This window comes from Capra hircus, chromosome 3 (genome assembly GCF_001704415.2).
Source record: "Capra hircus breed San Clemente chromosome 3, ASM170441v1, whole genome shotgun sequence".
Lineage (NCBI taxonomy): Eukaryota > Metazoa > Chordata > Mammalia > Artiodactyla > Bovidae > Capra > Capra hircus.
Window position 1 is genome coordinate 10,381,257 of NC_030810.1, and position 17,315 is coordinate 10,398,571.

The 17,315-nt window shown below is 39.7% G+C and overlaps 1 protein-coding gene across 2 annotated transcripts in view; it reads left to right on the forward strand.

The window, feature by feature from the left end:
* The window catches only part of ZMYM4 (zinc finger MYM-type containing 4), a 167,482-nt gene that overhangs the window by 35,903 nt on the left and 114,264 nt on the right, over positions 1–17,315 (forward strand). For both annotated transcript variants that reach the window (XM_018041376.1, XM_018041385.1), the window contains exon 2: positions 16,991–17,036. In XM_018041376.1, the coding sequence (XP_017896865.1) occupies positions 16,991–17,036 (46 nt within the window). The remainder of the gene's footprint in view (positions 1–16,990; positions 17,037–17,315) is intronic.

Genomic DNA, 17,315 nt, shown 5'->3' on the forward strand with positions numbered 1-17,315 from the left:
CCAGGGAATTCCTAGAACTTTTTAAAGTTATATCTTAGTTTGTAGATTTAGGAGAGTTCTCTGAAGTTTCTACTGAGTGTGGGAATCTGTGTCCTAAGCATTTTGCGCATTCATGGTTGGACTCCTTTGGAGACCATTTAAAAAGGTTAGGTGATAAAGATTCTCTTGTTCAATATGAGCTCTACTTGATGTTGCTCATAAGAAATCTAAAAAATTTTAAAATAAAACTGTATATAAAGCATATGCAGCAAAATCAGAATTTTAATATTAAAGGAAAACTATGTAAAAAATGATTATCTGCCACAGATTTCTGTCTTTATTCATAACAAATATAATTCACTTTGAGAATGTAATTGCCATGAATTTTTATGTATCGAAAAGCCTTGAAGTATATGAAACAAGAATTTAAATGGTTTAGAGGCTTATAATTTAGAGGTTTGTAGTTTAATTGAACCTGGTACAGAATGGGGAGACATTGCCTTCTTTTTACACTCTCATGGAACGTTTATAGAAATCAATCATAATTTATACTTTGAAGAAGATTGCAAATTTTAAAACCTTAAAATTTAGAGATTACATTCTTTGACCATAATGCATTAAAACTGAGATGAGTAGAGTGTCAATTAAAACAGTCCAACTGTTTGGAAATTTTAAAACTTTTAAACAACTCTTGGGTTAAATAAGTTATAACTAACTTCAGTTGTTTAGAGAGTATAATAATGGTGTTATATGTTAATTACACCTTAGTAACAAAAAGAATATAGCAATGAGAACATGCCATATCACAGCTTGGGATATGAGCAGAGCTATACTGTAAAGACGGAGAAGGCAGTGGCATCCTACTCCAGTACTCTTGCCTGGGAAATCCCATGGACAGAGGAGCCTCGTAGGCTACAGTCCATGGGGTCGCTAAAAGTCAGACACGACTGAATGACTTCACTTTCCCTTTTCACTTTCATGCATTGGAGAAGGAAATGGCAACCCACTCCAGTGTTCTTGCCTGGAGAATCCCAGGGACAGAGGAGCCTGCAGGGCTTCTGTCTATGGGGTCATGCAGAGTTGGACACGACTGACATGACTTAGCAGCAGCAGCATACTGTAAAGAAAATATTTAGAGCAATTCCTTGGCAATCCAGTAGTTAGGAGTTTGTGATCTCACTGCCAAGGGCCCATGTTCAGTCCCTGATTGGGGAACTAGGATCCTATAAGCCACAAGATGGGGCCAAAAAAAAAGAAAAAAAGGAGTGGGCAGTCCTAACTACTGGACTGCCAGGGAAGTCCCTGTAACCACTGTGCTTTGATGACTCTTGGAAAAAATAGAGTAATATATCATGTTCCTGGATGGGAAAACTCAATGTTATTAAAATGGGACACAGTATGCTGTAGTGGAAGGGGCATTACAGTTTTAAACAGGGGCATTTAAGCAAAAATCTGAAGTAAATGAGAAACCCATGCAGATCTCTGAGAGGAAGAACATTATGAGAGAGGGAAAGCGAACGAGGGCAGTCGCTCTGAGGCAGAGGAGTACTGTGCGTGTTTTATGAACATCAGACAGGCAGTTGGAGGTGAGAGAGCTAGGTGGTGAACAGTCAGGGAAGAGATCAGGGAGAGAACTGTCTAGATCATGTAGGGTCTTTTAAGCCCAGGTAATTCTTTGTTGTGGTGGCTGTTGTATACATTGTTGATGTTTTGCAGCATCCTTGACCTGTACCCACTAGGTGTCAGTTGAACTCCCTAGTTGTGATAACCAAAAATGCCTCCAGACACTGCCATATTTTCTAGATTTGGGAAGGGAAATTGCCCCTGATTGAAAACCACTCCTTTACTAAGTGGCTGTGCATCTATCTGAGGGGAGGCTTGGAGGAAGATTTATGGTTGTGTTAGGGGCTTCCCAGGTGGCTCAGCGGTAAAGAATCCACCTGCCAAGCAGGACACATGGATTTGATCCCTGGGTTGGGAGGATCCCGTGGATTAGGAAATGGCAACCCACTCAAGTAATGCTGGGGAAATCCCATGGACAGAGGAGCCTGCTGGGGCTTTAGTCAGTGGGGTTGCAAAGAGTTGGATATGACTTAGCCACTAAACCACCACCACCACCACTTGTGGTAATGGTGCCGAGTCCTTCCTCAAGAGAACCAAATCTCCCCACAATTAAGAGGCAGTGGGGGACTTCCCTAGTTTTCCAGTGGTTAAGGATCTGTCTTACAATGCAAGGGATACCAGTTCAACCCCTGGTCTGGGAAGATCCCACCTGTGTTGGGGCAATTAAGCCTGTGTGCCACAACGACTGAGCTTGCGCTTTGGAGTCTGTGAGCCACAGGTTCTGAGCCCATGTGCTGCAGCTACTGAAGCCCCATGCCCTAGAGCCCGCACTCCACCAGAGAGAGTGTGTGTTCAGTTGCGTCCAACTCTGTGAGACCCTGTGGACTGTAGCCTGCCGGGCTCCTCTTTCCATGGAATTTTTCCGGGCAAGAATACTGGAGGGGTTTGCCATTTCCTAATCCAGAGGATGTTCCCAACCCAGGGATTGAGCCTGCATCTCTTGTGTCTCTACATTGGCAGGTGGATTCTTTAGCACTGTGCCATCCGGGAAGCCACAATAAGAGAAGCTGCCAGGTTGAGAAGGCACAGTGAAGAGTAGCTCCTGCTCTTCACAACTGGAGAAAGCTTGCCTGCAGCAACAGAGCCCCACTGTAGCCAAAAATCAATCAATAAGTCTTAATAAAAAAGAGCCAATGAGTCTGTTAACTAACTTGGTCTGGAAACTGGACACATGTCCTTAACTTCCACTCTGATGCCTTAAGTCAGTTTCTGGCCACCAGATTTAGACATTTTTCTGGTAGGTAGATTACACTGCCAGTGTATTTCATTGCTAGAATCATTGTGACCAGTTAGCCACTGCCAGGCTCCTGCAGGCCAGGCACTCTGATTACTGGTGCCTCACTGCTGCCCTTCTCTTGGGGTTGAGTGTTGCCACGTGGCCTTTGCTGCCTGGGGCCCCATCTCAGTGGGCTGGCTTCCATATCTGACTTCCAAAGGAGAGCCGCCACGCAGCTTCTCCAGGTGCTGAGCTCCTCTCACTGGTGTGGTGTCCTCTGGGCCTCCTCAGAGAATGTAGTTGGGTAATAGGTGTGTAGGTTGCAGAGGATAAATGCATGATGTTCCTGTCTCCCTGAGCCTTTGGATTTCCTCTCCTACATAATGCCAGTGGAACTTTGATATCTCAGTCTCTTTAAACTGTATTACATCTTCATTGTTAGTGTAGTTTTGATTTGTATTTCCCTAATGATTATCAGCTGTTGTTGAGTATAAGTTTAAACCAACAACTAAGCCAGTAGAGCCACCTCCAGCTGCACAGCTAGCACATTACATTCTGAATCTGTAGTCATCTCAGTCATTTTAATGCATTATATAATCTCCTTGGTCTAATACCTTTAGCATCTATTTTCACACAGTCCCAGGTTTTTGCCTTTATATGTTAGCAAAGTCTTGGCATTTTGGACATGTAATTTCTTCCCTGTTGGGTCATAGTGTGTATGTGTCTTACTGCAACCAACTTGTGGGTCAAGTGACAGCAGGGTTGGTTGTGGTTGATCTTGAAGAAAATTAACATCTTCTTGCAAGTCATTTGTGTCACATAAGGATGTCACAGATATTCAAGAAAAGGAAGGCTGTTCTTACATACAGGATGGTAAGTTATTCTACTAGAGGTTTGAAATTTGTCTTTTTCATTCTGGTTCAATCACATGTTCCCATTCCAGGTTTAAGGATCCATTCTTTTCCTAGTCATTGCCCTTACTTTCACATTAGAATTGGTTTGACTGTGAACTTATGTGATAATTGTAGTTAAGCTGTTTGCACAGTTATATTTTGGATTTTATTTTTAGCAATACCAAGCTAGGAAAGTGAAAGTCACTCAGTTGTGTCTGACTATTTGGGACCCCATGGACCATACAGTCCGTGGAATTCTCCAGGCCAGAATTGTGGGGTGGGTAGCCTTTCCCTTCTCCAGGGGATCTTCCCAACCCAGATATCAGACCCATGTCTCTCAACTTGAATGCGGATTCTTTACCAGCTGAGCCATCAGGGAAGCCCTTCAACCTATGGTTATAAGAATTAAGACTTTTTTAAAAATACCATCATGAAAGTGCTCTGTTTCTCAGACTGTGATTTGATTTGAGAGTTAATGGACCTGAACTTGTTATTCTGTAACTGCTGAAGAGCACTTGGAGAATCCATCTCATAAATCTCTGTTACATGAGATGGATCTAACTCATCATTACTGCCTTAACAGTTAACTACAACAACTCTAATGGCACTGTGTGCCAGGGATTACTAGCCTCCACAATCAAGCCAGTCTCCAGATCTCATCTTTGTGGATCTGTCTACGGTGAACACTGCCATTACCTACCCTGTATTAGTCAGAGATCAGAAACCAAAAAGTAAGTTGAATAGGAAAAGTTTAGTGTAAAGAATTATTAACCAGTAGCAGAGAATTAACTCTTAAGGGCAAAAGAGAATATTAAAGTTTGCAGACTAGCAGGTAACAGGAGCAGCCACTCGCTGCAGGACTGAGGCAAAGTAGCAGTGATGGAAAAATTTGAAGATGCCTTCAGGGCTGAGATTCAGATTTTGGAGAGGGTTGTGTGCTGCTAGATGCTAAAGAAATTTTAGGTGCTGCAGATTTTTGCTGGCAGGGAGGAAGCCTTCCTCGGGTGCTGACAGAAGTCGCTAGAAAACCAATTTCTGAACCTGAGAAGAAGCTGCCTGGAGTATTGGCATAATTCTCTGGGAAACCTGCTCCCTGGAGTACTGCTGAAACGTGCTCCCTATGCTACCCTCTAGGGAGCTGACCAGATCTGATAGGAAACTGCCTGCGGGGGTGTGTGTGTGTCTGAGCAGGAAACCACCAGTGGAGTGGTATGTGTGTCGCTGAGCCTGGCGGGAAGTGGGCACCTGGGGAGAGGGCCATCAACTGTCTCATGGACCACTGGCCTCCACTGGAGCAAGCAGAGCACAGTGCAATGAGAAGAGGACCCGTTCTTTCCAGAGTATTCTTTTGGTGCCATCTGTTGTCAGAAGTTAACACTGCCAGGTGGCAAAGGAGAAGTATTTATAGATAACAAAAACAAGGCAGAGAAAATCAGATTTGAAGTTGAAAGACAGTATGTATATAGTTGGTAACTCAGATATTTACATTTCTTGTGCTCTTCATTCCTTTGAAAGTGAAAGTGAAGTCACTCATTCGTGTCTGACTCTTTGGGACCCCATGGACTGTAGCCTGCCAGGTGCCTCCACCCACGGGATTTTCCAGGCAAGAATACTGGAGCGGGTTGCCATTTCCTTCTCCAGGGGATCTTCTTGACCCAGGGATCAAACCTGGGTCTCCCGCAATGCAGGTAGACTCTTTACCATCTGAGCCACCAGGGAAGCCCTCATTTCTTTGGGTTTACCTTGATTTCCACGTGGTGTAATTTTTCTTCTTTCTGAAAAGTGAAAGTGAAAGTCACTCAGTCATGTCCGACTCTTTGTGACCACATGAACTATACAGTCCAAGAAATTCTCCAGGCCAGAATACTGGAGTGGGTAGCCTTTGCCTTCTCCAGGGGATCTTGACAATCCAGAGATCGAATCCAGGTCTCCCGCATTGCAAGTGGATTCTCTAGCAGCTGAGCCACCAGGGAAACCCAAGAAGACTGTAGTGGGTAGCCTATCCCTTTTCCAGAGGATCTTTTGGACCCAGGAATCAAACCAGAGTCTCCTGCACTGCCGGCGAATTCTTTACCAGCTGAACTACCAGGAAAGCCTTCTTTGTGTAGGACATGCCATCTTTAATATTCTTGCTGTACTGGTCTGGTGGAGATGAATTCTTTAGCTTTTGTATATCTGAAAAGCTCTGTTTTGCCTTAAAAAATAGTGGCGAAATATACATAAAATGTACCATCTTACGTATTTTTAAGTGTACAGGTCAGCAGTGTTAAATACATTTAAAATGTTGTACAACCATTATCCATCTTCATAGCTCTTTTCATCTTGTAAAACTGAAACTATATCCAATAAACTGATTTTCTTCTCTCCTAACCCCAACTCTTGGCAACTATCATTCTACTTTCTGTCTCTATTTAGTTTACTTAGTATAATGTGTTAAGGTTTCATATGTGTTGTTACCATGTGTCAAAATTTCCTTTCTTCTAATGGGTGAGTAATACTCCATTATATGTAAACACCATGTTTTGCTTATTTATCTGTCTGTGGTTACTTGGGTTGCTCTCACGCTTTAGCCTTTGTAATGTTATTACGAACGTGGGTATACAAGTATCTCTTCAAGACCTTGCTTTCAGGTCTTTTGAGTATATACTCAGAAGTGGAATTGCTGGATCACTTGGTAATTCTATTTTTATTTTTTGAGGCACCAGTATAGTGTTTTTCATAACAGTTGTACCGTTTTTCAGTTCAGTTCAGTTCAGTCGCTCAGTCGTGTCCGACTCTTTGAGACCCCATGAATCGCAGCACGCCAGGCCTCCCTGTCCATCACCAACTCCTGGAGTTCACTCAAACTCATGTCCATTGAGTCGGTGATGCCATCCAGCCATCTCATCCTCTGTCGTCCCCTTCTCCTTCTGCCCCCAATCCCTCCCAGCATCAGAGTCTTTTCCAATGAGTCAACTCTTTGCATGAGGTAGCCAAAGTATTAGAGTTTCAGCTTTAGCATCATTCCTTCCAAAGAAATCCCAGGGCTGATAGCCTTCAGAATGGACTGGTTGGATCTCCTTGCAGTCCAAGGGACTCTGAAGAGTTTTCTCCAACACCACAGTTCAAAAGCATCAGTTCTTTGGTGCTCAGCCTTCTTCACAGTCCAACTCTCACATCCACACATGACCACTGTAAAACCATCGCCTTGACTAGATGGACCTTTGTTGGCAAAGTAATGTCTGTGCTTTTGAATATGCTATCTAGTTTGGTCATAACTTCCCTTCCAAGGAGTAAGCGTTTTTTAGTTTCATGGCTGCAATCATCATTTTTACATTCCCACAATTTCAATTTCTCCACATCTTTGACTACACCTGTCTTCTGTTTTTTTGATAAGAAAGAAAGTGAAGTTGCTTAGTCGTGTCCGACTCTTTGCGACCCCATGCTGCCAGGCTTCTCCATCCGTGGGATTTTACAGGCAAGAATACTGGAGTGGTTTGCGATTTCCTTCCTAATGAGCTTGAGGTCATATCTCATTGTAGTTTTGATTAGCATTTTTCAAATAATAAGGGGCATTGAGTATCTTTTCTCATGCTTATTGGCCATCTATATATTTTCTCCGGAGAAATGTCTGTTCAAGTCCTTTGCCCCTGTTTTTTTAAATCTAATTTTTGGTGACACCACATGGCATGTGGGATCTTAGTTCTCCAACCAGGAATTGAACCCACACCCCTTGCAGTTGAAGCATGGAGTCTTAACCACTGGACTGCTAGGGAAGTCCTGTTTTTGAATTGGGGTGGTTTTCTTGTAGGTTTTAAGAATTTTCTATATATCCTCAGTATCCTTTATCAAATAGATTTGTAAATATAGTTGACCTTTGAACAGCATCAGGGTTAGGGGCACCAGCCCTACATGCAGTGGAGCACCCACATGGAATTTATAGCTGGCCCTCTGTATCTGTGGTTTTTCCATATCTGTGTAGTACTGTAGTATGTACTGTTGAAAAAATGCAGATATAAGTGGACCCATACAGATCGTATCTTTATACATCATGTACCTAAAAACAGAAAGAATTTAAAAAGTTTCATTAATGTCTCAAATTATGTAGAAAAATGATGAGTTATAAACCAAAGTTACAGTAATTCTAACTTTTATAATTGCCCATATATTTACCTTTATTAAGATCTTTATTTTTTTATATGGCTGTGAATTACTATATTATTTTTTTAAATTATTTTTAAAATTTATTTATTTATTTTTAATTGGAGGACAATTGCTTTACAATATTGTGTTGGTTTCTGCCATATATCCACATGAATCAGCCATAGGTTATGTATGGCCCCTCCCTCTTGAACCTCCCTCCCACCCCATTCCCACCCCTCTAAGGTATCACACACAGCATTGGATTTGAGCTCCCTGCTTCACACAGTAACCTTCCGCTGACTGTCTAGCTTCACATATGGCAGTGTATACGTGTCAGTGCAACTCTCTTAATCTGTCCCACCCTCTCCTTTCCTGCTGTTTCCACAGTCTGTTCTCTGTGTCTGCATCTCCATTGCTGCCCTGCAGGTAGCTTCATCAGCACTGTCTTTCTAGACTCCATATGTATTCATTAATATATAATATTTGTCTTTCTCTTTCTGACTTACTTCACTCTGTATAGGTTCATCCATCTTGTTAGACCTGAGTCAAATGTGTTCCTTTTTATGGCTGAGTAATATTCCATTGTGTACATGTGTTAGAACTTTTATTTTTTCAAATGAACAAGAGATTATTTAATTTTTGAAAATGACACACAAGAAGGACAGAAGCATGAATTCACTACAGTTACTTTTATCATCTCTTCCATCATCAACATTACTGCTAAGTAAGCTCACTTTTCCAAAACAGTCCTAATTCCAATTCTGTTGCATCCTGTTCTTCTTTATCCATTCATCTGATGATGGACATCTAGGTTGCTTCCATGTCCTAGCAGTTTGAAATAATGCTGCGATGAACATTGAGGTACATGAGTTTTTTTCAGTTATGGTTTCCTGAAAGTATATGCCCAGTATGTGAATTATTTTCTATTGCCCTTTCATTTCATTGTGCTGAACTTCCTTCAGTAGTATGAACTTCCTCAGGCTTTATTTATTTGGTAATGTCTTAATTTCTCCTTGAAGGAGAGTTTTACCAAATATAATAATCTTGGGTATCTGCTTTTTCTTTTACCATTTTGAATATATCAGCATGCTGGCATACAGTCTTTCTAGTGAGTTCAGTTCAGTTCTTTTACTCAGTCGTGTCCCACTCTTTCTGTCCCCAGCAGACTGCAGCATGCCAGGCCTCCCTGTCCATCACCAACCCCTGACGTTTACTCAGACTCATGTCCATTGAGTCAGTGATGCCATCCAACCCCGCTTATATACTTACTGAGGACGCCTTGTGTGTGATAAGTCAGTTGTGTCTTGCTGCTTTCAAGATTTTCTCTTTATCTTTGGCTGTTCAAAGTGTCTTTATGTGGATCTCTTTGAGCTTACCTTTACATGGTGTTTGTAGAGCTTCTTGGACATTTAAGTTCATGTTTTTCATCAGATTTGGGGAAGTTTTCAGTTATTAGTTTTTCAGATACTCTGTCTGCCTCATTTTGCTCTTTTCCTCCTCCTGGGACTCCCACAGTGCGTATGTTGGTACACTGGTTTGTGTCCTATAGGTACCTTACTGTGTTTATTTTTCTATCAGTTTTCTTCTTTTCCTCAGACTTGATAATTTCCCTTGTTCTGTCTTCAAGCTTGATGATTCTTTCTTTTGTTTGCCTAAATCTGCCTTTGAATCCATTTAGTGAATTCATTTTAGATATTGAACTTTTTGTCTCTAGAATTTCTTTTTTGGTTTCTTTATGTATTTTCTCTTTATTGATATTTCTGTTTTGTCTATATAACATTTTATTGATTTTCTTCATATCTCCATATTAGTTTTTCTTGCTAAGTGTTGACCACTCATCATTCTGGTTTGTGAACCATTGACTCAGGTCATTAAAAAAATTCTGAAATCAGACAGTTGATAGAAATGATAATCACAGATAGTTAATAACTATATAGAAAGATTCTTCAAAAATGAAAATGAAAACAACTGAATGTAAATAAAACAGTGAAATACAAACTTAAATGAAATAACATCTTTTTCCTACCAAATGGAGGATGATGAATAAAACTTTATGCCAAGTAGTGGAAGAGTTCTATAATACTATATTTGGAAAGAGTATCTGACCATAGAACTCTTTTTTTCACTTAGGGCCTCTTGCAGGTTTTCTATAACAAACATTGAGAGATGCAGCGTTATGGTATTCAGTTAATAAAAAAGATACAGAGAGGAGATATAACACAATATGCTAGGGCCTGTAGGTATCCCAAGATGAAAAAGATTTATCTAGAAAGTCATACTGACACATATATGTTAACTGTGCCACAAGTAACTGTAAGTGAAATATAAATGTAGTGCTACAGTGGAGTCAAGACTTCTAAATGGTTTATCAGAAAAGGCCTTATCAAAGAGCTTTATTTAAAATAAACATTGGAGAGAATTCCCTGGCAGTCTAGTGGTTAGGACTCTGGGCTTCCACCATTGGTGACTTGGATTCAGTTCCTGGTTGGGGAAGTAAGATCCTGAAAGCTGAGTGGCACCTCACGCCCCCCCCCCCCCAAAAAAAAAGTAAGCTTTGGAATTTCATCAGGTAGAACTCATTCCCAGTTGGAAGACAATAGTATGAGAATAGTATGATGAGAACTTTAGTGAGGAATAATAAATAACCTTACTCTATAACCATAGTAATTGTTTTCAGAACTTAGATCTCCTTTCTAATATCTCCTTCAGTGTTTTTGCTTAGGAAAAAGTCCAGCGTCTAAACATGACTAATACTTTGGGTATTTGAGAGGAAACAGAGCATGTTAATGATTACGTGGGGATAGTAGGCATAAGCTGAGATGCTTTGGGCTAACTGGAATATGTGGTCACCCTTTCCATAAAGAATGTCCATTGTTTGGCCCGTGATTTGCCATCAGCTTTGTCTTAACAGTGCTGACTTGCTTTAGTCCCAGAATTCTTACCCACCTAGCCTTTCTGTTGTTTGAATTCTCTGTTTTTTTCCTGCTAAGAACCTTTACATTTGCTGTTCTTTTCTTGAATCTTTTCTTCTGTCTTTTCATTTAATTCTTAGTTATCCTTCAGAAATTAAATTATGGAACAATTTCCATTTCTTTCTTGACCTCCTCTATAAGTTAGCTAGTCATGGAAAGTTAAGATTTTTTTAAAACTGAAGATGTGTTAGAAATAGAAACAATAGTTCTTACAATCAGTTGAAGGGGGTGGTGGGTTTAGAAGGTAAGTCATGTCCAGCTCTTGCGACCTCATGGACTGTAGCTTGCTAGGCTCCTCTGATCATGGAATTTCCCAGGCAAGAATACTGGAGTGGGTTACCATTTCCTTCTCCAGGTGATCTTCCTGTCTCAGGAATCAAACCTACCATCTCCTGCATTGCAGGCAGATTCTTTATGAATGAGTCACCAAGGAAGCCCAATTGAATGGCAGAAAATATTTTGAGAGTTCTTTGAATTCTGGGGTGTTGGGGCTCCTACTGAAATGAAAAAAAGGAATCAGTGGTGAAAAGAGTAAATTTTAGAGAAGAAGACAGTGAAGGACATTTGACAGTTTTCAGTCTCTACTTAATCACTGAAAAATCCAGGTTCAACTTTCTGAAAATAGAGCTTTTGGTTTAGTTTTCACTGAAGAAGTTTATCATATAAACTCTTAAATTATTGCAGATATTAAAACCAGTTTGAGAAAAGTGTTTATGGTGTTAGGCATTTTAGCAGTTATGTCCAGACAATTTGCAAAGTTGTATGGTGGATTTTCCTCATAGCTCAGTTGGTAAAAAATCCGCATGCAGTGTAGGAGTCTGCCTGCAGTTGAGGAGGTCTGGGTTTGATTCCCTGGGTTCAGAAGATCCCCTGAAGAAGGCAGTGGCTACCCACTCCTGCTTGGAGAATCCCATGGACAGAGGAGTCTGGTCGGCTACAGTCCATGGGGTTGCAAAGAGTAGGACATGACTGAGCAACTAACACACACATGGTGGATAAAAGAGAAAATTAACATTTTAAAATAAAAGTTATTGGTCCAGGATTCAGTAAATTTCTGTGTTTTTTTTTTTGCCCACACCACACTGTGTGCAGATTTAGTTCCCCAACCAGGGATGGAATCTGGTTCCCTTGCAGTGGAAATGCAGTGTCCTAACACTGGACTGCCAGGGAATTCCCTCTGTGATTTTTTAAATGTTTAAATTTTTTCCCACAGGTGGTCGTGGGTGGTATTTTCACAGTATATTGGGATTTTTAGCCCCCTCTAGGGTTAGGGAACTTTAGTGTTCTATTTGGTAAGTAAAAATATGCTTTATTCCCAGTGCTTAATTTTTGGAATAAAGAGGGATAAGTCATTTTCCCAGTGCTTTCCTTTTATTTTAAGCAATGGATACATTTTTACAACCAAATGTTGTAGTGAATCCTAAATTTTAAGATAAGGGAGGATATCTTTTATTAATGTCATCTTATTGCTCCCTGGTGGCTCAGACAGTGAAGAATCTGCCTGTGATACAGGAGATGGGTTCAGTCCCTGGGTCAGGATGATACCCTAGAGAAGGGAATGGCTACCCATTCCAGTATTCTTAGCTGTAGAATTGTATGGTCAGAGAAGCCTGGTAGGAGTTGGACACAACTCAGTGACTGACACTTTCACTGCATATTTATGATTTTCTAATCATATGCTAAATGCTTTTCCTTTAATCATGCTAACAGTTCTGGGAAGTATAGGTATCACTGTTTCTTTATTTTATGGGTAAAGAAATTTGAAAGTAAAAATCCCTTAAAGTTGTAGCATTTATTTTATAATTTAAATATGCAACAGTTACATGTTTTGAAAGGGTTAGAACCCATAAGACTATTTTGGTAACTAAAAATGAACTGTATTTTTTTGTCTTAAGCTAATATCTGTATCATTTGTTTATTTTTTTAATTTTAGGTTTTGTGGTATTGAGAAAATCCTTGCCTATACAGAATAGTTATTACAGATTCTTAAAACCAGCTTGGCTTTTAAGTCCAGTTAAATCTTTTATGAAACTTGAGGATTGAGTAATACATTATTCAAAGCTAAATTACAGTTTATATCTAATTCTTACTTGTAAATATACAGGTTAGACAGGAAGCACCCAAACACATTTAGCAAAACCACCATATGATAGCCAAGCTAAGTCTTACTTGTACCTTTGTTGTCACCCCAGTGTTAGATTTTAGGCCAAGCAGGTGTTCTGCAGTTCTGATGTAGTCCACAATTGAGAGTGGTGTTAGTGTTAAGTAAGCAGTCACCAGCAGATGTGAATGAAAACAAAAGATCAAAAAGGCAAACAACCCAATCACAAAATGAGCAGAAGATCTAAATTAGACATTTCTGCAAAGAATACATGCGGATAGCCAATAGACACGTGAAAAGATGTTCAACATCACTATTATGGGTTTTTTAAAAATTTATTTAGTTTAGTGTTACTTGGAGGATAATTGCTTTACAACGTTGTGTTGGTTTCTGCCATATATCAGCATGAATTAGCCATAGGTATACGGGCATTCCTTCCCTTTTGAACCTCCCTCCTGCTTCCCACCTCATCCCACCCCACAGAGCACCAAGTTGAGCTCCCTGCATCATACAGATCTGTTTCGAAGAGTTGGCTCATTGGAAAAGACTCTGATGCTGGGCGGGATTGGGGGCGGGAGGAGAAGGGGGCGACAGAGGATGAGATGGCTGGATGGCGTCAGTGACGTGATGGACGTGAGTCTGAGTGAACTCCGGGAGTTGGTGATGGACAGGGAGGCTTGGCGTGCTGCGATTCATGGGGTCGCGAAGAGTCAGACACGACTGAGCGACTGAACTGAACTGAACTGAATATATATGTTTCAATGCTGTTCTCTCAGTTCATCCCGCCTTCTTCCCCTGCTGTGTCCACAAGTCTTTCTTTATGTCTGCTTCTCTATTATTGCCCTGCAGATAGGTTCCTTAGTACCATTTTTCTTTTGTTGTTTAGTAGGTAAGTTTTGTCTCACTTTTCTGTGACCCCCGTGGACTAGCCTACCAGGCTCCTTTGTCCATTGGAATTTCTAGGCAAGAATACTGGAGTGGGTTGCCATTTCCTTCTCTAGGGAACCATTTTTGTAGATTCCATATATATGTGTTAATACACATACTTGTTTTTCTCTTTTTGACTTAATTCACTCTGTATGACAAACTCTTAAGTGCATCCACCTCACTAGAACTGACACAAATTTGTTCCTTTTTATGGCTGAGTAATATTCTATTGTATATCACATCACTGCATATTCAGTTCAGTTCAGTCGCTCAGTTGTGTCCAACTCTTTGCGACCCCATGAATTGTAGCACGCCAGGCCTCCCTGTCCACCACCAACTCCCGGAGTTCACTCAGACTCACGTCCATCGAGTTGGTGATGCCATCCAGCCATCTCGTCTTCTGTCGTCCCCTTCACCTCCTGCCCCCAATCCCTCCCAGCATCAGAGTCTTTTCCAGTGAAGTCAACTCTTCACATGAGGTGGCCAAAGTTGCTGGAGTTTCAGCCTCAGCATCATTCCTTCCAAAGAAATTCCAGGGCTGATCTCCTTCAGAATGGACTGGTTGGATCTCCTTGCAGTCCAAGGGACTCTCAAGAGTCTTCTCCAACACCACAGTTCAAAAGCATCAATTCTTTGGCGCTCAGCTTTCTTCACAGTCCAACTCTCACGTCCATACTTGACTACTGGAAAAACCATAGCCTTGCCTAGACAGACCTTTGTTGGCAAAGTAATGTCTCTGTTTTTGAATATGCTATCTAGGTTGGTCATAACTTTCCTTCCAAGGAGTAAGTGTTTTTTAATTTCATGGCTGCAGTCACCATCTGCAGTGGTTTTGGAGCCCAAAAAAAGTACAAACAATAAATGCCAGAGAGGGGATGGAGAAAAGTGAATCCTTCTACACTGTTGGTGGGAATGTTCTCCATTTCACTATAGTAAATCAACTATTCTCCAAGGTAAAATAAAATTCTGTGAATATGAAAAACAAAAACAACAAAATCAAAGTGAGTCAACAGTAGATTCTCCCTTAATTGATGCTCTACCGTAGTAAGAAGTTCGAATACATAGAGAGGCTAACATTAAAAGGAGATAACCATATAACACTGGAAATTGTACTTGAGGGGCTTCAGTGTGTTAAAAATATTATTTATTTAATGTATTTGAATATATATTTTGAAAATTTGTTTAAAAAATACTGGCATATGCTGACATACCATTTCCCTAGTTACTCTTGTTTCAGTTGTGCCTTTTGGTTTTTAATATGCAAGACTTCATGGAAATAGTTTTCTTAATGCATTTTTAGAACAGCTTAATAGTGATGTAGTTCATATGCCATGCAATTCACCCACTTAAAGCACGTAATTCAATAGTTGTATTTTCGCAGTTGTGCAGCCACATCAGTTTTAGATCATTTTCATCACCAGAAAAAGAAAGAGGCAGTGTTGTCCAAAAAACGCATTTTCTTCAGACACTCAAACCCCTTTCAGTGTGGCCCAGTGCTTTCATTCTTCGGCTTGCAGAGTCACATCTCCCATTTCCCTTTTATTCACATAGCTCATTGAGTGGAATGGGAGGTAGAGTGGCCTTTACTGTTTCTTTCCTTTTTCAGTGTTTACATAGTTGAATTCAGTTATGTTAAATGTGTTTAATGAATCATCTGCATGATAATTTTTAAATTTTCTTTTTTAAATTTTGAAATTTCACCAGGATGTGCCTTCCCGCCCCCCACTTTTTCTTTGGTATTTGGTATACCCATTCAATCTCAAATATTTATTTAGTTCAGGGAAGTTTATTTAGTTCAGGGAAATTTTCTTCTATTATTTCATCTGTTTATTGTTCTCTTCCTTGGATTTGCCTTTGAGATTTCTTTTATACCCAATTGCTTAATCTTTCTTGTTTGCATATAAAATATCTTCCAACTCTAACTTTTTGTTTTTGTTTTTTGGAAGTTGATTGAGAACTCTGTCAAAAGCTTACCCAGCAAAATTTTTATTTTCTTATCTCCTAATATTTTCACATGTCTGCTTTTCATGGCCATCTGGGTTTAGTTTTTTGTATAGCCTCTCACATATCTCAGATAGCACTTAAAAGTAGAAACTTCTTTTCTGTAAATTGTTTCCTTCTGGAGTGGTTATTCTTTAATTCACCTTGAACCTTCTCTTTCACATAGTTAATTTCTTTCAGAAACCTGGCATCCTTGGTTGTCTTTGTGTTCAATGAATCTTAGATATTATTGATTTCTATAGCTAGCTGTTGTGTTTCGTTTTTAGTTATGTAGGTAGCTAGGTAGTTCTTTTTCCCTGAACTTTTCCCTTTGAATGGGGAGACTCACCTGTAGTTTAGTGGGTTTATCACGAAGCAGAGTTGCTTCTCTTCTTGCCTCATGGATGAATAGTAAGTAGGGAGGCGGGAGGTTGGAATGCTCACACTTGCCAAAATGAGGAGGCCTTTAAAGACTAGAAGTGAAAAATGCTAGTTGTGTCTCTGTCGGCTTCTGAGTGGAGTTGCCTCTGCTTTACATTTCCCCTCCTCGGTGTCTGTTTTAAAGGTCTGAAATTACTTTATACTTGGCTCTGTTTGTGTCTTGGGCCCAAACATACTCAAAAAGGAATCATTTCTGTAATTTGGTTAACTTTGATTTAAAGAGCAGCAGATTTCTGGCTTTCGCCTGAGAGTAAAACCTATTGATGAGATTGTTCTGTTCAGTTTTGATTAGAAGTTGAACATAGTTCTAATAATAAGTGTTGTTAGTAAGTTCTCAGTAAGTGTTGGCTGTGTTTTATTATTATTACAAATGTATATGGTCTTTTGTGTTATATGATAGAAAAGTGATTTGTAGCTTTTCCGAATCACATTGTTGTATACCTGAAACGTTGTAGATCAACTATACTTCAGTTTTTAAAACAACCTTAAAAAATAGCTTTTTTAATAGGGAGAGTATGTATATATCTCTTAATTTTTGGTTTGGAGGTTTTGGCCTGAGAACCCTTTTAACCATACTAAACTTTTGTTTTACTCTATTTGGTAGTGTTTTTGTTTATATTGTTATGAATTTGCATACTTAGGGTGAAGATTACAGCTCTTAAGGGAGGAAGAGGGATACTAAAAAGTATGAATGAAGAATGATAATAATGTTACTTTTCTTTTTTTGCTTTTTCAGTTTGAACAGAAAACTGGTGCAGTTTTTGATGAAATTGTAGAGAACTGTAAGTACCATTCTAAAAAAAAAAAAAACCCAAAACAATGGTGTCTTAGATAGTAAATACAAGTCTAGAGAAGGCATTTATCTGTAACTGTGATTAGTTAGGGCTAATTAATGTGATGGTCCAATTTGATTTGGTTTAGATCTTATCACACCCTCTTAGTGTTTTAATTAAGTTAATCTGACTTGTAAGAATCTTACTCTTTTCCTTAAATATTCTTGTAGTTATTACTATTGAAATATAGCCATGGTTTGTGTATGTGTGGATCATATTGAACTTATC